The 20,203-nt window shown below is 40.4% G+C and overlaps 1 protein-coding gene across 1 annotated transcript in view; it reads left to right on the forward strand.

Moving 5' to 3' along the window:
- SYNE3 (spectrin repeat containing, nuclear envelope family member 3) overlaps positions 1 to 20,203 on the forward strand; it is a 33,538-nt gene that overhangs the window by 6,896 nt on the left and 6,439 nt on the right. Inside the window, exons 4-16 of the mRNA XM_009699759.1 lie at positions 2,263 to 2,424; positions 3,170 to 3,514; positions 4,669 to 4,805; positions 6,747 to 6,894; positions 7,681 to 7,863; positions 8,134 to 8,277; positions 9,255 to 9,389; positions 10,348 to 10,509; positions 11,247 to 11,410; positions 12,366 to 12,489; positions 12,665 to 12,820; positions 13,521 to 13,670; positions 15,047 to 15,085. Of these exons, the coding sequence (XP_009698061.1) occupies positions 2,263 to 2,424; positions 3,170 to 3,514; positions 4,669 to 4,805; positions 6,747 to 6,894; positions 7,681 to 7,863; positions 8,134 to 8,277; positions 9,255 to 9,389; positions 10,348 to 10,509; positions 11,247 to 11,410; positions 12,366 to 12,489; positions 12,665 to 12,820; positions 13,521 to 13,670; positions 15,047 to 15,085 (2,049 nt within the window). The remainder of the gene's footprint in view (positions 1 to 2,262; positions 2,425 to 3,169; positions 3,515 to 4,668; positions 4,806 to 6,746; positions 6,895 to 7,680; positions 7,864 to 8,133; positions 8,278 to 9,254; positions 9,390 to 10,347; positions 10,510 to 11,246; positions 11,411 to 12,365; positions 12,490 to 12,664; positions 12,821 to 13,520; positions 13,671 to 15,046; positions 15,086 to 20,203) is intronic.

The raw sequence follows: 20,203 nt of genomic DNA on the forward strand, positions 1-20,203 counted from the left end.
TCCTTGCTTAATGACTCCTCACATTAACCAAGTGCATGTGGTGATTGAGTTTAACACTGTCCTGCTCCCTGAACAGCTAACCTAAGGGAAGCAAGTGATACCATATTTTCCACCATTAGAAAGTTTCCATGCATAACCTCTTGGTGCGGGGGGAGCTCAGCCAGCTCTTTGTAAGACTTTTGTTTGTCAGCTAGCACAGTCTGTCCAGATCCATTGCATCTCTTCCTTGACCTCATGGGCCAGAAGGAGTATCCAAACTGTGTGCTCCTTTGTTTTGGCTGAATAGCTTGGCCTGGGGTGGGTCATTTCAACTTCCTTTTTAACCCTCTATATATTAGCGTAAGACTTTTGAGTTTAATAATAGCTCCTCTTCGTTATTCTGACTTACTCCCTTTGGAGCTTCTGTCAGTGGAACAAATTAGCCTAATTCCCTGGAATCACTAAGGTTGGGCTGACTTGTTTCACTTCGATGTTTGGCTCATTTACACCAATTTACGATTGCATTCAAATCCCTAACTTGAGGTCAAAGTGAGAATCATTTAACCTGTATGCACCTCTACAGATCTGAGAATCAAGACATGGGGATTTAGCAAACAAGTGAGGTGTTCTGCTGGATACATCTTGGCCACAGAAGTCTGCAGTCATAATTCTGCTTTTTGATCTCATCCAAACCCATGTTTCCATAGGTGGTGCAATTAAAGGTCCCGCCCTAATAAGTGAGCAGCACTTCATCCTCCATGGGAAGCAGTTGTCCCTTAGCTGTCCCTCTTTTGTCTCAAAGCAAGTCAATTAACTTTAGGGGAGTCACTCTTGATTTGCACAAGTCAGCAGAGATTGCAGTGGCAGTGTGGAAAATAGACTGGTGTCATGCTACTTGGAGAGTGGTGGCTTTATACTGCACCATGGACATAACGTGTCCCAAAGGTTAAGGGCAAAGTCCCAGAGGGACCACCAGCCCATGGCACACGGGAGATCCCATGGTGACCGATGCTCACACCACCCTTCTGCTGGCCTAGCTGGAGAAAGGCTGACAGGATGGCAATGGCCCATTGCCACCTCAGGCACGTTGACAGGTGTGGGGACATGCCCAGAGCCTTGCAGAGTCAAAGAAAATGCAGAGGGGACTTTGAAACTCTGCCCACCATTGCAGCTATCACCCTACTCTCTGTGGAGGGCAGCTGGGATGAAGGTCTGCTCGGAGGCACAGGCTGTGGCACATATTAGGCAAAATGAAACTCAGCCTATTGTCTGTGACAGCAAAGCCTTTCAAGGGTACAGCAAGCTCTAAATGGGTTGCACAAGGAACTTTTTTTTTCTAATGTAACCATAGTGTACTTTAATTGCTCTCCATGCTGGTGAAAGGCAAGAAAAAATCAGTCTGATTTTGCAGGAAAGACTACTTGGATTGGATATTATACTAGTGAAACAACAGAGCAGGATTCCTCGTGATTTGTTTAAAATTTCCTTCAGCAAGGCCTAAACTTCAACTGACAAACAAGGATAGTCTGAGCAAATGTGACTCTGCCTTGTTGTGAGGGGTGCCAGACTGGATCAGCAGGGAGTACCTCATGGAAGTTGCTGGAAGTTCATGCCCCTGGAAGTTCAGGGATTGTGGGTTATAGGGTGCACGCGCAGTAACTCAGAAAATGAGGCCTGCTTCGTATAGGCTTAAATTTGCTTCCAGGATCTGTGATACCACCATAGGATAGTTTGTGATCTGCTAATTGAATAAGTATGAAAGTTACTGGGCTACATGTTTGAACGTAATGGTCGCTTTCTGTGCAGCCTGCTTAAATAATGAACAACTTAAACCAATTTGCATGCCTCTAGCACAGTCTCTCTTTTGAGAGACAGGTAAAGTCAATCTTTGTTGTCTGCTCATCTTTATTTTTAACTGGCATGGGGAACATAAATGCTTGTCTCCCAAAGTAAAAACCAGAAACAGACTTCTACCTCTTGTCTTTTTCTAATGAGAGAACGGGAAGTTTTGGAAGGGAGAGGCTAGAAAATCACCTGAGAGGACCTTGCAGTTTGTCTCCTTGGAGACTGGCCATTGAGGGCCTGCAGCACGACCCAGATGGGGACAAGCCTTTATGTACCTCTGTGTTCTGTTTCTTGAGGTGAACTGTGAATTCCTGGGGAGGCCAAATGCTATCGGGGCTCCCGGAAAGGGACTCTTGTTTATAAATTCTGGGTTACAGTGTAAAGAAAAAAGAGCCAGATAAGCAGTGTCCTCACAGCTTCTGATGTTTCTTGTTACAGAGCAGAGTAAAACTGCTTGAAAAGATAACCAAGGAACATGAGCGGTACAGCGCTAACATCAACCAGTTTCAATCGTGGCTGAACAGTGTGACAGAAAGATTAAACCGCTGCATTGGAGAAGCAACCAAGTCTTCGGCAGAGGAGAAGTTAAAGGCACTGAAGGTCCTTAAATGATATAAATCTAACAAGGAGCTAGGACTGTATGTTCTTCATGCCTGTATATGTTTCTCAAACCACACAAGGCTGTACTTGAGAAAACAATTACCCAAACAAAATAAGGTGGCGATTGTAACATAGGCTAGGGGAAAAGAGTTGTATCAGGTCCCAAAACAGTACATATGGTTGTCCCAACTGTAGCATGAGTCACAGGCTGGTCTGTTTTATTTTTCTTAGAGCCTGATCTCCTACAGTTATGTGATTCTTTGAGAATCTTGCCCTTTAAACTTGTTTAAATGGATTATATTTAGTAAACATGATCCAAATAGAGCCTGAAGGCTCACAGGTTTTGAGAGTTTTTAGAGCTGGTGATAAAATACCCGTTTTGAGAACAGTATCCAATATTTTGGTGCCACTGCTTAAACTGTTTAGCTTTAAATCTCTCAGAGATCTGACTGTTAGTATTTCTTAGTGCCTGCAGCTCCTGTTTTCTTTGTCAGTGACCTCAGGTGACAAGCATTGATAAATATCAAGCCAATATTTTCAGAATCATGGCAGCTAGTATTACTCAGAAGGCAGTCAAATGACCAACCCTGGCTTCTAGTCACTTGAAAAAAGACATACTTTGAAATGAGAAGTGAAGAACAAAATATGTACAACCAGGAGGGGTGGTCTTCTTTTCCTACGGCTTTCAGCTTTTTCTCCAACTTCCCATTCCTGCATCTAATCTTTATTTAACTTCTTTCTGCAGGAAATTGCCAAAAACATTAAGAGTGGTGGAAAGAAATGGAAGCACCTTGAAAATCAGTGTGCAGAGGTGATTCAGAATACCTCCCCACTTGGAGCTGAGAGAATGAAAGATGAACTCGAAGAGCTAAGAAAAGCCTTGGAGAAGTTGAAACTGCTGAGTAGTGAAGAAGAAGAGAGATTGCTCAAGATCCAACAGGCAGAAAGTGCCTATGAGTCCCAAGCCAGACAATTAGAAGCTGACATCGAGGAGTTGAGAAAAGATCTACAGAGACTAGAAAATGACCTGGACCCTGGGGAAGGTGAAAAGACTGAAGATGAGTTTGTAACTCTGTGGAGAAAATGCAATGTAAGTTGTTACCTTTTGTGCGCCTAAAACCAGCAGGATCAAGTGCAGTCATAGGTTGAACATGCATAGTCACATCCCACAGGTGCCTGTCCCATTGGTTAAAGGTGATAAGGAAAGAGTATGAGTGTGTATGAAACAGACTGAGGAAAATCTTAATCGCAACAATGGAATCAACTATGCTAACGTTTTCTTTCACTCTGCACTGAGGGAGTGGGGTTGCAGGATGTGTTGGAGTTTGTGTCTTGAGTTCAAAGGGACCATAGGCAAAAAGAGCACAATACAGAACACACAACACAATTTGCTTTACTTAAAAAGAAGCTGGAAAGTAATGCCTCACTGTATGTACAAATGCATACATACATATGCACACAAAAATACACATTTTTCTGGGGTATTTGGTAAGACCATTTCTATATTATATCCTTCAGCGATGTAAAGTGAATACCTGTATTCCTGTACTGGCAGAGACATCTTCATTCCTAAGAAGTCCCAAGTTTGTAGCAATCCAGCATTTACACCAAAATCAATCTGTTGCAAAAATGAGTGCAAAACATTTGTCACATATAGAGTAGATAAGAATCTTTACCACTCATTTCCTCTTGAGGGCTGGTTTTGCATTTATTATCCCTTCTCAAAATGCCTTTCATTGCTATCTGTATGCCTAGACCTCAGCAGGACTAGCTGGGAGAAGTATATGCAAAAAATACAGACTGGTTCAATCCATCTACATTTGCATGTTTTTTTGTTGTTTTCATTTCCCTATGTCACCCTAGAATTAACATTCTGTATATATGAGTCTTTGAGAAAAATCTGTTCATGCAAACAGACATAGTTAAGACTGCTCCAAAAAGGCATCTCATGTTATACACTGCAATTGATGAACTGAAACTGGGCCTGTTTGTGATTCACTCTGTTCAAACAGTGAACCCTGCAGATCAGATGCAGAGGCTAGGCAGTGTGAGAAGAGAGGCAGCCTGCAGGAACAACACTATTCCTGAGAATGTCTTCTACCTTAGCAAAGTCCATATTCCTTACAACCAGGAAAAAAGGCAGCAGAAAGGGGACTTGTGAATACCCTGAGACAGCCTTATCTCTTCATTTCATGTGCCAGACACTACATAAGGTGTGATCTGTTCATTGTTTTTATGATTAAGGCAACGAGAGCAGCTCTGGCTGCAGAAGAGTCCAAGGTTGAGAGGCTGAAGGTTCAGCTTAAGGAACTGCTACGGTTTTCCCAAGATGTGCAGCCACACGCTGAGAGTGTTGTCTCTGCAATACAACAGTATCAAAGGTAGTGGGAACTCTGATTATGCTGGGGGGGTTGGGGGAATCTTCTCTCAGACATTGAAGGGATTGACTAGGGCCTAAGAAAAAGGTGATATGCCATGCAATTGTAGGTGACAGGTAGAAAAGAAAGGCTTTAGCTAATTACATCCACCTCCACATTTCAGTAAACCTGTAATTTTAGCCATTTGCTAGGAGCTGTAGGCTGCTGGCCATTTTCAAGCAATGATCTTGCATTATTAATGTTGTGTACTGGTTGAGGAAAATTAGATTGTTGGCAGCTAATTTGATCTTCTTAGCATTTTATAATAATAATTTATGTATTTTGCTTGCCTTTCATGACAGCAACTAGAAAATCAGGACAGGAGCTGTAGTAGTAAACGGTTCAGAAGAATTACAGCCCTCCCTTGTTAAGTTTGTTGTGGTGACTCATCAGCCTTAGCAATTATTTGGCAGGGTTTATTCCTCTTCTCCTGGTGGCACATATGCATGACTCGTGTTTTCAACTTGCCTTGGGTTGGGAACTCTGAAAGTTTAGCCTCTCCCCAGACTTCAGTGTTTCCGTTTCCAGGCTGCCTGGAATCAGGAAGTAAAGAAGCTGCAGCAAATTTTGCAAACTAGAAGAAAGGATCTTTTTTTTAAGGAAAAAGAAAGGTCAGTTTTTTTACTGTATCCAAGCTTATTTTCCTCTGTCCAGTGCACGGTATGCTGTCCTGCTGGAAGGGTTATAGGTCATTATGGAAAAGAATTTCAGTCTAAAAACTAACAACTAAACAATGTTGAAAGAGAAGCAGAGAAGGCAGGGGACTTAACTCTGAGCAGAAAATGGCAGCTGCTCTTTTGCCAGCTTCTCTCCAAAGCTTCTTTGCAAAGTCTGGCAGCTTTGCAGTGCGCCTGGCAGGGGCAGCAGAGCAAATGGCAAAGGACATGTAATGTCAGAACTTTCTATTTGTGGAGCTTTGGGCCTTTGCAAGCTTGTCTTTGTTTAGCTCCTAACGTCCCAGCGACACAGGTAAGATTGTTGTTTCTGTTTTTATAGAAAAGCAGTATTAATGTTGATTGGCAATGCTCTTGCCTTCCTTTCTTGCCAATTTGCAGGATACTGTTCCCGTATGAACGTACAGTTTGGGCTACATTCTGCCATATCAAATAGGATTCTGCAAACTGGGAGGTCAGGAAAGCTGAGAAAAACAGGAGGCAGCTGCATGGGGTGTGTCACTGCTAGGCCTTGTTACTCAGCTGTATTTCGGATAAGCCTTTTTAAGAGAAGCCTGGATCTGTAATGAATGTGTGCTGATTTTATTTTTTTTCATTATCTATATAAACACACATATATGTGCATGTATGTGTGTACATATATATATGAAAATACAAAGCTTTTTTCAGAATCACCTATATATATTAATACAAGTAGTTCTGCAAAATCTAAAAAAATTATATCTAAAAAGAAATCTATTTTCTTCTTTTTGTAGGTTAACATAGGGTGATCAAAGATTTCTTAATGTAATTTTTTTAAGGAACAAAGACTCATTAATATGTTAAACAATTCAGGCAACTGCAGTTAAATTCTAGACACTCCTGGCTTGTTCCTCCCATCAGTCAGACTGCTCCGACAATACGATTTGTTAAATCATGCTAGTGATAGCAGCCAAGAAAAATCATGTACAAGGGGAAACTGCTGGCTGCTAGGAAGGCAAAGTAATTCCTGATACACAGTTGCACGAGAGACAAATGTGTCTTACAGCATCTCAATAAAGTTTTGTCAAATGTCTCTGACAGAACAGCTGTCAGTATGCAACACCAGGCTCAGACAGTAAAAAAGACTGAGGCTTTTGTGTTGGATACAGTTTACACACGAGTATTGTGTTAATTCATGCCTTGATGAATAGGATGTTTGGACTTGGATTTCTTCATAATCCTTCTCTCGGCTGTCACTTTATCCTTGCAGTGTTAGAGGCAAGACATCTAAAATGAGCACGGATACAGAAACCCAACTGAGAAGGCTCTTCCAAAATCCCCTGCGAGACTTTGAACAGTGGAAGCCATCAGTCCAGATGCTCCTGGAGACTCCGGAGCCAGCGCTGGCCCACATTGAGGTAGAAAACCTGTTCCTAAGTTCAGAAACTGATACTTGGTTTGTGTTTGCCCGAGCTATGCCAGCAGCTGCCTGCATACAGCTGCCTGCATACATCCTCAATTGATTAGCAGCTGGAAGGGCCTTTCCAGTATGGCAGGAAACCCCACAGTATGGAGGTCAGTACTTAGCTCTAGCTATAGCAGACTGTCTGACTTTCTGCCCTCCCTTTTGTTAACTGGAGTTGTCAAATGAATAGGCTGAATTAAAGTGCTAGATATCTTTAACAATGATGATAAGATTGTTTAGCATTAGCCCAGATCTCCCTGGATGGGAAGCCTGTGGACTCTCTTAAGAAGTGACTAGTCATATAGTTGTGGCATTATAATGCATGATTTCTGCATGTGCCCAGCAAGGTGTGTTTGTTACTTTGTCATCCCTGTGATCTCCAGAATAAATGTGTCTGTGAACAGGGATGGAGTTTATCCTTGGGATGAGCATTCAAGCTGTCCTTTCTGTTGGTTGTTTAGGCCTCTCCTCTGCACAGACAACTCTTTCCATAGTACAGCTTTCCTCTATTTCTGTTCACAAAATGGATGCAGCCCTGATGCTTCTAACATTATCAGGAAGACTTTTCCTTTAACTGGGCACTGTCCAGGTACCTTCTGTTACCCCTTGTCGGCCCAGCATGCTGTTTTTACCTGACTTTGTCATACTGCTTTGGTTGTGTGACTTACGTGAGAATAATATGGTTATATGATTTTTATTTTTTTGGTGTGATTTCACTGGAAGAATTTTTCTCCTTTAGGCTGCTCTAGCTGAAAGCTCCCAGTTCAAAGAGAAGTTGATGACATTACAGCTGAAGAAAGATTTGCTAAACAATGTCCTTGGTGAGGAAAAAGCAAAGTCTTTCCTGCAAGAATTAGCTGAAGCTTCAAAGGAGAGAGAAATTCTACACAAAAGTCTGCTGCAAAGCAAGAGCAAACTCCAGGTGAGCTTCAAAGCCTATATACAGTCTTTACCTGTGACAAAGACAATGATCAATCTTATACTAAGCCAGCTTTATAGGTATAAATTTAGTACTAACCAGCTGTGCCTAATCCCTTTTTCCTAGGTTGATCAAATATTCAAATACATCTGTGGTCTATTGCGTAGTGTAGCTTGGTGTTTGTTCTGAGTACGAAATGGACATTGACAAAAGATAATGCCAAAGGATATATGTTGAATGGTGTATCTTTTTTCTTCTTCTTTCTCCATCTAGAATTTGATATCACAACATAAGGACTTTGATGCTGGTTTCGCACCTTTGCAGAAGAAATTATCTGCCATCAAAGCCAAATTAGATCTAGAGAAGGAACCGCAGCCTGACCTCTTGGGTAAAAAGACACAACTCCAGAGACTCCAGGTACATTACAGTAATGTTTGATCATGATATGCTCAGTTCATTGTGGTCCTGTTTGTTCATATTTTATTAGCATTAGGAATTCAGTACCTTGTCTCCTCAATTGATTGTGTGTTAGATAATTTCATTTGGACTAGTTTATAGCATGGAGTAAATGAAATTGAAGTAATGCAACTCTAGAACTGGCAGACTGGGCTTGAGGGAAGGAACAAGCAGCTGGAAGCTGTTGGTGCCACACCTTCTTGGGCTAGTTTTAGTGCTAAAGAAAATGTACCCCGATACTTCCCACTGGGATTGAAACTGCACCAGATAACCAATCTAACTCCCTCCAAAAGCAAGGAGTTCCCATTGTCCTACCTCCTTCTGCATCCCTCCCTTTCTGCTCTTTAACTTGTCACAGCTTTGACATGTGCTGGATTTACTCCACAGGCTGATTCAGCTGGCCAAGATAAGGAAAAAATAATCAATAGAAAAAGATTATATATAATTTTCCACTTGTTTAGCGTGTCACAGTGGTTCAGCAAAGGGTCCCATACGCTCAAGGCATGCAGTGGGACTACATGGCTGGGAGAGGAGAGAGAAGAGCAGAAGGGGAAGAGAGAGGGGATGTGACCCTTCCATTTCGCCGTGGTGAGCTATGGTGATTCAGCTATACGGTGCCACATCACCCTTGGTGACCACAGGGGTGTTATCACCACAGTTCTTTGTAGTTCTTAGCTGATTATACTATGTGTCCTCTGGCAGCTTCTCACCAACTTATCTTCTTTGTTATCAACTAGTAACGTGTAAGGAGATCAAACCATTTCTTTCAGAAACATTTACGCCTAGACATCAAAACAATTGATTTTCTTAATCACAGTGATTGTTCCTGTTTTTTTGTCCTCACGCTGTCAAGTGAAACTACCTTTAGTGTATGTTTTCCAGAGGTCCATGCCATATCTAGCACATTACCAATATGGAACCTGTCTTTTCCTCTGCAGATCATCCAAGATGACTTGGCAGAGCTTGCGATTCAAATGGAGGAGGTAGAGAAGCTTGTTCAGTCAAATACCACACACAGACATGAGATGAACCAACTTTCATCTGACTCTCAGGCCTTGAAGAGATCATTGGAGGTAACATGAGGAAGAGTTTTTAGTTGCCTGAGGAGTTGTCAGTTGCCACTATTTAAAAATATTTTAAAAATCTTTGAGCATATGAGATTATATGCTTTGAGTGACGGATGTTTTCATTTCAGAGGAAGAAGATACTGAATTCTTATGACTTTGATAGCTCTTCCAGGATCCTCTGATTATCTGTAATGTGATTTCCCTTTGGGATAGGATACCATTCAGACAGATTTTATTATAAATTATTTCTGGAGTGGACCTGATATTTCTTACCAAAAGACCTCATAATTATATTATCATGGAGGTACTTGGACTTCTTTACAGATTCCTGGATAGTAGTTTTGTACCAAACTGTTCAGTTTTTTATAGCTTTGTGACCTAAAAGTTAATGAGAGAAAAGTGTTGCAATTGCATAAGTACTTGTTTTGACCTGAGGCATTTTGTAGCTTGTAAACATAGCTATAAAAGGACCTTCCAAAGCAGTCTCAGAAGAGCTTATAAAATTACCTTAGTTATGCATGTCAATAAAAATACGTATGATAAAGTGTTACCCTAATATGCACTGTGGAATTCTAGTTTCAATCTCAATAATGCCATTTATCGCTGAACAGGACTTTTACCAAAAAAGTCTGTACAGTCATTTTTGATTCAGGGAGTATAAGATGTATTTAATATTGACTGGAGAAAAAAAAAAAAACAAACATAAACTTAACTGTTTCAGTTGAAAAGGAAGGGAGCTATTCTAGTGCTTAATGCCCCCCCATGTGGTTGAATTCACGACTGTAGGAGCTTGTGGGCATTTTCTATGCCACTGATGCTAAAGGACAAAGTTTTTTGTGTCTCACCAACAGCTGATTTTTTCCTTCTTGCTCATGAGATTCAGTACCAGTAGTCACAGTGTTAAATCCAGTAATTAAACATCTTTTTGTCTGTGTTTAGTTGCTGACATTTTTATCATTTTTAGATGATGATACAGCAGAGTGAAGAGCACGTTCAGAAGTATTGGGCATATAACGACAAACTCTCTGACCTCCAGCAATGGATCACATTAACCACGGAGAAGATTGACTCCTACCAGGGTGCTGATGGAGAGCAGAACACTGAGGGCAGGGTGGCAGACCTTGAGGTGAGAAAAACATCTTAGAGTAAGATGTTAATCATTCACTTTGCAGCATTCAGACATTAAGAGTGGGGGTTTTCTAGTGAGGGTTTCCTGGTTGGGGAGAGTAATGATAGTTTGTTCCTTTTGTGATAACTGTTGGTTGCTGCTGCCTCCCTGCTTTGCCTTGTGGTGTGGCATGTGGAGCTAGAAAAAAGACAAGAACAGTGAGAAATGGCTAAGAACTGTTGAGATGGATGAAGTATTATCAAAGAATAGGAGGTTGTAAAAAGAGATCTTCCTGCCAGGGTGATCTCTCTGGGCGATACATGCCTTTGCCTGTATGTACTCATCAATACATTGAACATCATTGCCCTGTTAACTAACTTTATACTGTGTTGAACTGAGCTGTTCCACAGCTGCTAGCTTTTCCCTGTGTAGTGGTATTTTGCAGGCTAGATTCACTCTGGCCGATTACTTCAGCTGGCAACATTTGCCTTCATACGGGAAATCGAGATAACTCATGGGAAGGCTACAGAAGGGGTGCATTGACAGCTTGTGCCCTCTTAAGTTTTGCCATAAGCTCTTTGACCTATGTTGGCTCTTTGCAAGAATCCACAGCATATATTTTTTTCCCGCTAGGTATGTGCTAGCTAGTGCCAACACAACCAGCATAGTCCTGGACTGAACATGGCCTTCAGTCTGACATAGCCTCTGCTTTACCCAGGATACCTAGAAGTAACTGTAAGGGCTGTACGTTTCAGAGATGGCTAGCAGAGTTTCCAGATAAGGAGATCCAGCTGCACCTTGTGGAAGCTCATGGCCAGCTGGTCATGGAGAATTCTTCCCCAGAGGAGACTGCCCATGTCTCGGCAGAGCTGGATCAGCTGAAGGAGTCGTGGAGATCACTGAAGGAGATGGCAACTGGGTAAGTGTTCATGTACATCTTCCTCATGTCCCTTCAAGGGGATGCTCTTTACTGATATATGATCAGGCAGACTTGATGCTTTATGCTTTGTGCTGTGAAATTGAACAGCTATGTTACAATGCTAGGAGCAGGATGAGATTTTGTTTAAATGTTTGTAAACTGGAAATCATTGCTTTCAAGAAAACCATTTTAGAATCTGGAGACCAGAGCAGTGTATCAAGCTGCCTTTACCTCATGCTTGGAGTAGGCAGTGTCTTCTTAGGACCTGGCTCACCCTCATACTGCTAGTCCATGTCAGAGGAAATAGGCCATAGACTGGGTGACTTCTGCTCTTCTGCCTCACCTTCCTGTTCTCACTGCCTATTCTGGAGATATCTCCAAGCAGGCTATATCTGCCCTGGGATTTGTGCCTTCTGCAAACCTGCAAGAGAGTAAACAGAGCTAAAATCCTCTCTTAGCTGGCAAATGTGGACTTAATTTATTTTGCCCTCACTGTGCAGTGTCAAACTGCTGCTTATATTTGCTAGTCTGTATTAAAATTTAATACTGTGCTACATGTGTGAATATATTCATACATAGTGTCAGAATAGGCATAAAAATGGAATGACTAAACTGAGGAAGTCTTGTTTGTACTGCCTGCTGTTACCAGATGGGAAGGTATATTGTCAAAGTAGTATTTTTTTTGGTCCCTCACTCCCGTGAATAAAGAAAACCAAAACGCTTGGAAATGTTAGAACTAGAAGACTGATGCTGCTTTGAGACACTCCTGTCTTGATCTTATTTTGTTAAAAAGATGTTGGAAATAACTTTACTATTAATAGCACTATTACTATTAATAATAGTATAATAATAGTGCTGTTTCACCAGATGCGTCCCCCATAGCCTTGGTTAAAATGTGGATGTTTCATCACTAGATGTTTCACTGCACTGATGTCTCTGGTTTTGTGTTTTCAAGTCTTCTCAAAAAGTGGCAATTAAATAGACCAGTGGCTGATAAGAAGAAAATAGCATTTGTGGACAGCAGATGGATGTCTGGACCTGCCTTCCATCTTCTAGATGTAGATCCAAACCATAAGCAGGTGAGAGGGGGATTCTGTATCTGCATTCATATCAGCTTCACAGGAACAATTTTATTGGCTTCATCTGGTATTATGGGTTACCAAGTTGGAGGTTAAGATCCTGCAATCAGGCCTTCAGAGGAAACGCCTGACATAACAGTAAGGGCTTTCTTGTTCCTTTTGTTCTGTAACCTAGGAGAGGATAGGAGAAGGCCAAAATACGAGCAGCCACTTGAAGCTCCTACATGACTTTGAAGAGTGGTTACAAGGAGAAAACGCCAAACTGACGAAAATTCTTGCTGTGACTTCATCTTCCACAGAGGAAATTAAGGCACGCCGGAGCAAACTGGAGGTTAGTTTTCAGGAGACGAAGATGGAGACAAAGATTGCAATAAGTGTAAATTCTTTCAGAATTTAAAAAACTAAACAAACAAAAAACCAAACCACACACCCCCTCCAACCAACAGAAAACCCCAACAAACAAAAACCCACAAAACAAACAAACAGAAAAACCCAAGCCTCCCCCCCCCAAAAAAAAAAACCTCTCAAACACTGAACTCTCTGCTTTGGGAGACTCTGGAGTAGATGAAGCTCAGGAATTTAGGACAAGTGTTTCACCCCTTCTACTAAGAAAGGTCTGCCAGAGCCAGAGTGGTAGAAGGGAGTGGAAGTGGAAGGAAGGGAGCACCCTGGCATCTAGCTGTTGGACTGGACATTTCCAGTATAGTATGGCAAAGGTATTCATTAAAAGAAGCTGATTAAAATCAGTGTCTCCTATTTGGCCTCACTCGTTCTGTTCAGTATAGCCAGATGCAATGACAATGGATGCTGTAAGAAATTAAACAAACAGAAGTATCCAAGGCTACAGGAGTCCTGCAGATGAGTGGACCCTTTTATATGATTTCAGGCCAGAAAAGTGATAACAAAAATAAATGTGTATTCCAGAGTACCCAGGAGTTTGATTTAGTACCACTGTCCTTTCAAATGCTAGATTGAAAAAGAGGGGACCTTCTTGAATTCTGAGTTGCTGCTGACCTTGTCTTTGCCTGCAGGAGCTGCAGTCTCGTGTGCCTGATGGTCAGTGTCTCTTTGAGGACCTTCTTCATCTTCATCCTGTCATTGGAAATTCTGAAGATCTGGAGGACCTGCGTTACCGATGGATGCTCTACAAATCTAAACTGAAAGAGTCCATGAGTTCACCGGTAGGTGACAGCACTCAATTCACAGTTGCTGATCTCTGCCATTGCTCTTTTTAGGTTGCTTCACATTGCTAGTCATAATTCAACAGTACGTGTGTGTATGTCTGTTTAAGTAAAATCTCCCTTAGTAAATGCCATCAAAGACAGAACAAACATAGCCATGTATTTATAAATATAAGCACAAATATTTTTGTATTAAAATCAGAGTTGTGTGCTATCTTTTTCCCTTTGTAAGCAATGCTTAGAATATTTCTCAAAATGGAAGGTTCAAAACAGACGACAATTGCCTATTGTCAAAGATGCATGCAGTTGGGGACTGTGAGATGTTTGTGTGTGTGAATATTTTGGATATACATCTAGTTCTGGGCACATGGATTTCTAGTTTTTTGCCCTTGCTCCACACAACATTCTCCATTGATTTATTTTTTTAACAGTTCCTCTACAGTAAGAATATATTCACTGTTCATTATTTGTGTCTCCTGCTGTGAAACACAGTGATCAGAATAGCAAATGACTGAACTGACTTAGAAAGTAACTGTGCACAGAAGGACCTAGTCCTTTTTGAAACTGTCTTTACAGGCTAAAGATTTGGAATGAAATAAAGAGGAAGTATTTTGATGCAAGAACCAAATGATTAAAGAAGTTACTGAGTTGTCATATATAAGACATGCTAAGGATGGCACAATTCATCCCCATATATAAGATATTCTAGGGCATGCTAAAGATATTCCCATGTTCTTAGCATAAACATGCATAATTATTAATTAAGATTTTTCTAACTTAACTACTTACATTATGTGTTCAACTTCAAGATACCATGATCGGGAGGATTAGACTTTACAAGTGTGCATTTGGTACTTTCAGTATGCAAGTTCTTTGGAAGGTATCTGAACTCGAACACCTAAAATTTGAGTCACCTGAAAATTTTCTGCTTTGGGAAACCTTGCCTTCAAATCCAAAGCTTACTTAGAATACAAATCCTTAAAACTGCATGGAAGGTAAGCATGACCTCTATTAATAAAGAGTGTATTTCTAAGAATTGCTTGCCATTGATCGTAATGAGTTATGCTTTGTTGATCAAAACTTTATGTAAGCATAAATATAGTCAATAGGTGTCAGTAAAGTCAAAGCTATTGCTGGGAGAACTGCTCATCCGATTCAAATAGTCAAAAACCTGAAAACATTTCAGCTTTCTGCCTAATGTGTGTTAAAAAGCTCATTAAAAAAAATCTCCTGCTGGTTCACTCTATCCAGGTGACCATGAATTTGAAAGAAACATCCCCTGTGAGGTGAATACTCATTTATAGATTTATAGGCTCCACTGGGATCTTAAGTTCATGTTTCTTTTTCCTTTTTTTTTTTTTCTTTCTTTTAAACAGAGTCCTGGATCTTCGGAAGAACCAGACAGATTCAGAAAGGTATGACAGTTTCCTGTCATTCAGCAAAAAAGTGTTTGATCAGACATTTTGCAGATAATTATTTTAAATTAAACTTTTCTAGATTATTGAGATTAATCTGCTTATTAAAAGCTTCTCTTAAATAAGAAGTTTATTTTCTCCAGATTTTAAAAGGGAAAATATTACAGAGTTTTTACTCTTGAGCTATGCTTACTGTATCTCTAGAAGCTAAATATCCATCTCCTGGGAGAGTAGGAGAACTGAGTTTTTATACATCTACATGCTATATGAACTTAATTCATTTTTTACAAGGGACTAAGTAAGAGCCCAGATCTCTCTCTAAAGGATTTAGGGGTCAAGTGCCTTAAATAATTTTGAGAATGGGACTTCTCATTCTGTAGACACTTCTGAAAAAGTTGCTTTGGATCATTCAGCCCACCTTCTTTCTAATGCAGAAAACCAAAGAAAGTCAAGAGATTTGTCTAATGTTATTGGACTAAATCCTTATTCTAAGCAGCAGAATTCCTCCTGTGAAGGATTTTCTTTTGGAAGTGATGACATAAGAAACAGAAGCAGTACAGGAGATGATAAGGAGAAGCTTAAAGAAAACAAAATGCCGCCAGTTTCTTGTTAAAGCCAAGCCACATTTCTGAACCCATTTTCATAAAGTCAGCAAGTTTTTCTGTTGAACTGATTCTTTTCTCTCTTTTACAATTTGCTTTGTTTATAGACACTGTTATATTCTTCTTTGTACTGTCATCTCACTTTCCATTTGTTTTCAGAAGGAATAGAATAAGGCTTTATTTGCCCAACACAAAGTAGATTGGATGAATAATGTGTTGCAGGAACATAATCACATAATCATCTTAAGCTAAATCAAACCCTTGATTTCTCCTGTTGCAACATTTCTTTAGAAGAGACCAATATTTAAAGGATACAGTACAGTGCACTTCTAATACGGCCAGAAGTCAAGACTTCCCTCATTCCAATGAGATATTCCTCTGGTATGCAAATGTGGAGTAGCATCTCCAATATTTTTCCCTAGAGAAATACTGACCAATTTAAGGTACTTTTCACACATCCCCTGAGTAGTTTTGGTTGCAGTTCAGCCTTCCTGAAAACCCTCAAAGAGTTTCTGTTCTTGCCTGTTGTTCGGTACTGTTGGTCATCCCGTAAGGTCACCAGAATATTTCAGGCTAGAAAAACAATATGACATTTTAATACTTGGTGTAGAGGCAGCCAAACATTTAGTAGTGCTGCTTTTTCCTAGAAGAGGCCTAAAGGGATATTCCAGAAGACTGATCAAGGAATTCTCTGCTTTCTTATGACTTGTTTGGGTCAAGTTGTTTATAGGAGAAAACAAAACAAAAGCTTCAGGAATAAGCACACCACCACTGAACAATTAGATACCATTTTTTAATTCATCTGCCCCATCTACCTCAGGGTAGGCGGTATTTATTGCTCCTTAAATTCTCCGAAGGAGACTAAAGTCTTCAGTTAATTTTCAAGGATATTGGAATAACATAATGGCAGGCAGCAAATGTTTGTCAATTAGGCCTATAGTAAGAGCACCAAAAAAAGCATTCTATGAATTTTTAATAGCTACCGAACACAAAGAGAAACAGCTTGGAGTGGGAAGGTACAAAGAACTTAAGTACTTCATAAGCATGATGGAAATGGCTCCCACTGCACCAACAAGTGATTTGCAGTTTCCCTTCAGCCAGTATACAAGTTGCAGTAACTTACATCTTGTTCACTTCAGTGTGATTTTTGCTGGCTTCAGAGCATTCATTCTGTATCTAAACAGTGTCACTACAATGAGAATCCAAGAGTTGTAAGCAGAAGTGACTTTTTTTTTTTTTCATTCAGGCTAGGGGTTTTATCAGGATGTGAGTCTGTGTTGCCATAAGATTGTTGAGCACCACTTAAGAGAACGAGAAAATAATGATCCCTTTTGGGTGCTTCACTGTTCAGGCTGACAGGAGAGGAAAAGCAAACCAACTGCAGAATTCATGGCTTTGCAGTTTATTTTGAATTCAGATTTAACACCTAAAGTGTGGCTAGAAATGAAGAAAGATTATGCAAAATATTGTTGTATGTTTTGAATACCCTTTCAAAACCATGGTGAAGGAAAACAACTACCCTGAGAGAATGGCTGATCTCAGGAGTTAATATCTGCAGAAAGTGCACATGGTTGGGAGCTGCATCACTGTACTTGCAACATCCAGTGAGTTTGCATGCAATGGGATCAGGTTATCTATAATTTGTCAGCTCCCTCATGGTTTTGGGTCACACAGAATCAGCAGAAGTGGCAGAATTCCAGGTGGTTTTGGACTGATCACTGCTTTCTGTAACATGAGGTCCCCAGTGACTCTGCTTGTCTCTCCTGTTTGAGCTGTGAATATTTTGCAGCAGCAGCAGACCAACCTGGAGAAGGGGAAGACCCAGCTTCAGCCACTCCCATTCCAATACCTTCTGGTTTTATTCCGTTTCTAGCCTGCATGGCCAAATGTTGGGCAGAATAGAGCCTGCTCCATGTATAGTAATGCGCTTTTTTTCTGTTCATTCATTCTTTGCTGAGGACATGCCCCTAGCCACTGGTGCCCTTAGGAGCAGTACAGGCTAATGATTGCGATGTGAGCAACTTCTTGTTGATTAACAAAAAACAGTTGCAGGAAATTGCACTGGCTGCAGTGAATTTTTAGCAGGTGCCAGTGACAGGGCAATGTAGATGGATATTTCTGCAGGGCACCTAGCACACCTAAGAATATAATCAAGGAAATGCTCAGTAATAAGTACGATAAGTGTTACTTTCAAAGGTTGGCTCCCAGCTACCTGAAAACATTCTATGAGTATTCTTAGCATAAAGAGGAAGTCAAAGGCTCGTTATTTACAGGTGTAGGTAGCGCTGTTTGATTTATTTTCTTGAGTGCTCAGAGTAATTACACTTCCTTGCTAAACAAATGATTCTGACTTTAGTGTTTGTACAAACAAAATAATTAGGATTCATTACATCAGTGGTCAGCTAATTGCTTCCTTTGAGATTCTGCTAAGAGTAATCTCCTCTAACACACAGACAGAAGGAACGTGTAATTTAATATTATTTAAAGACACTATTGATCTGGAGTCAATTAAATTAATGCAGTTATTCAGGAAACTGTGCAAAGCAAGAGCTGCCACAGCTTGCCAGGAAGAAAACAGTAATGTGCTCTTCTCTGCCCAAGTGCAGATATGACAGGAATTCTTCATGGCAGAAAGTCACATTACAGAAATGCACAGTGTCATGTGTACATGCCTGTGTTAGTGGTGCCTCTCTATTGAAAGTATGTGGCCCGCTTCTTTTCCTGAAGTCCTGCTGGGTGTTAGCCACTTGAAATCTTCTGTACCATTACATTCTTAGTAAAATGAAAAAGACTCATTAAAAGGTTCCTTTCCCTCAGTTTTCAGTATCTCTTTTATAGATAGAGAGAATATCTCTTCATATTTTTTTCATCACTATGCCTATATGCCTGTGCTAACCTGCTTTAGGAATTGTACCATGGCCCAAACACAGGAAGAAGGGCATCTTACCATTAAAAATTAGCAGATAGACTTATTTTCCCTCATCAGAGACGTTTGCCCGGAAAGGAAACTTAGGCAAAAAAATAGAAAGCTGAAGAATCCTGTCTACCTCTTCCTAACTCTGTCCCACTGTTAAGTGTGCTGTGCCAGACAGCATCATCCCCTTCCTTCTCCAGCAGGCCCACGAGTTCCCTTCACGTTACTGCACCTGTGAGACTGCCTGCCTGTCTGCTTTTATTTCTGTAGGTTTCATGTTGTTTACCAATTTACATTACAGCTTTCCCAAATGCTAGAAAACAGGGACTCTTTTTGTTTGTCTTCTATCTGGTTCTGCCACTTCTGTGCCTTGCCGATGCTCTCCCTCTACAGCAGTGCTCGTGCAAGATGGAGAAGACATCTTGCTTAACAGGTCACCTGGTTCTTACTTTCTGTTAATGTTAATGTGGTATTAGCTAGGTGTGTGGTTGGTGGTCCCTGCTTGCTTTGTTGAAAAGATGCGTCCTTTAGTAGCCTACCATGTTGTCAAGTATTTGCAGATTTTCACCAAGGAGATACCTTAGAGTGATTTTCTCAGCAGATATAATTTTACCTCCTAACTGAGAGGTAACAAGAGAGAGATTTGTTTTCCAGTAGCAGAATGAAACCAATTTCTAGTATATACATGAAAAATATTTTTAACAGTACTGTAAAATCATGGTAGGAAAAATCCTTGTAATCATACCTCAAATAGTTTTTTTTAAAGTATCACATTTTTAAATTATTTAAATAAAATGCAAATAATATTCAAATTATGCATGGTCACTGCTGAAATGTAAGAGAAGTTTAATCTTGACTTGAGAGAAGTCATTGGTAAAGCAGCTGGAGCATGCTGACATGATAAACCAGCTTTTGATGTCAGTAGCTTCTTCTGCAGGGTCCAGAACATGTTGTGTTTATTTCAGTTTTTATTCTTTCTATGCCCAATTTAATTGGTTTATTTCAAATTGCAAGGCTGAGTGGAAGTTGGATATTGGGAGAAGTTGTTTTACTTCTCTGCTTTCCTGAATAAATGTAGAACACTGATGTCTCCTACTAAATTCAGATACACTGACTGAAATGTCATCTAGCTACTAGCTGCCAATAACTTTTCCTCTAAAAGTAGTAGAGCAGAGATTCTAGCTTATCATCCAGCCATGTTGAGGTACTCCAGAATCCCCCTTAAGGGAGAAAACAAAGCATGTAATTTGCCTGTATACTTAGTTGTTTACGTACATACACTTACACTCTTCAGAATTTAAAAGAACGTTAAGGTTGCAAAGTCAAGCAATCTGAAGATAGAAAATTCAGAGCTAAAATTGCTTTTGTGACCTTGGTTAACCTCCCTTCAGCACATTCATTCTGGTAGCTCTTTATGAGATGGAGAATGATAAGTGCAGGACTCACAGGGGTCCCAGCCATCCTTATTCATTCCTCACTGTTGGTTGCCTAACCTGGGCAGTGTTTGCATTTAGGAAAGTACAGTTCTGAACCCAGTAGCTTGCGGTTCTTTTGCAGAGGCCACATAACCTCTAATCAACAGTATCCAACTGTTAATTCCTG

Source organism: Cariama cristata, unplaced genomic scaffold (genome assembly GCF_000690535.1).
Source record: "Cariama cristata isolate BGI_N322 unplaced genomic scaffold, ASM69053v1 scaffold35124, whole genome shotgun sequence".
In the NCBI taxonomy this organism is placed as follows: Eukaryota; Metazoa; Chordata; class Aves; order Cariamiformes; family Cariamidae; genus Cariama; species Cariama cristata.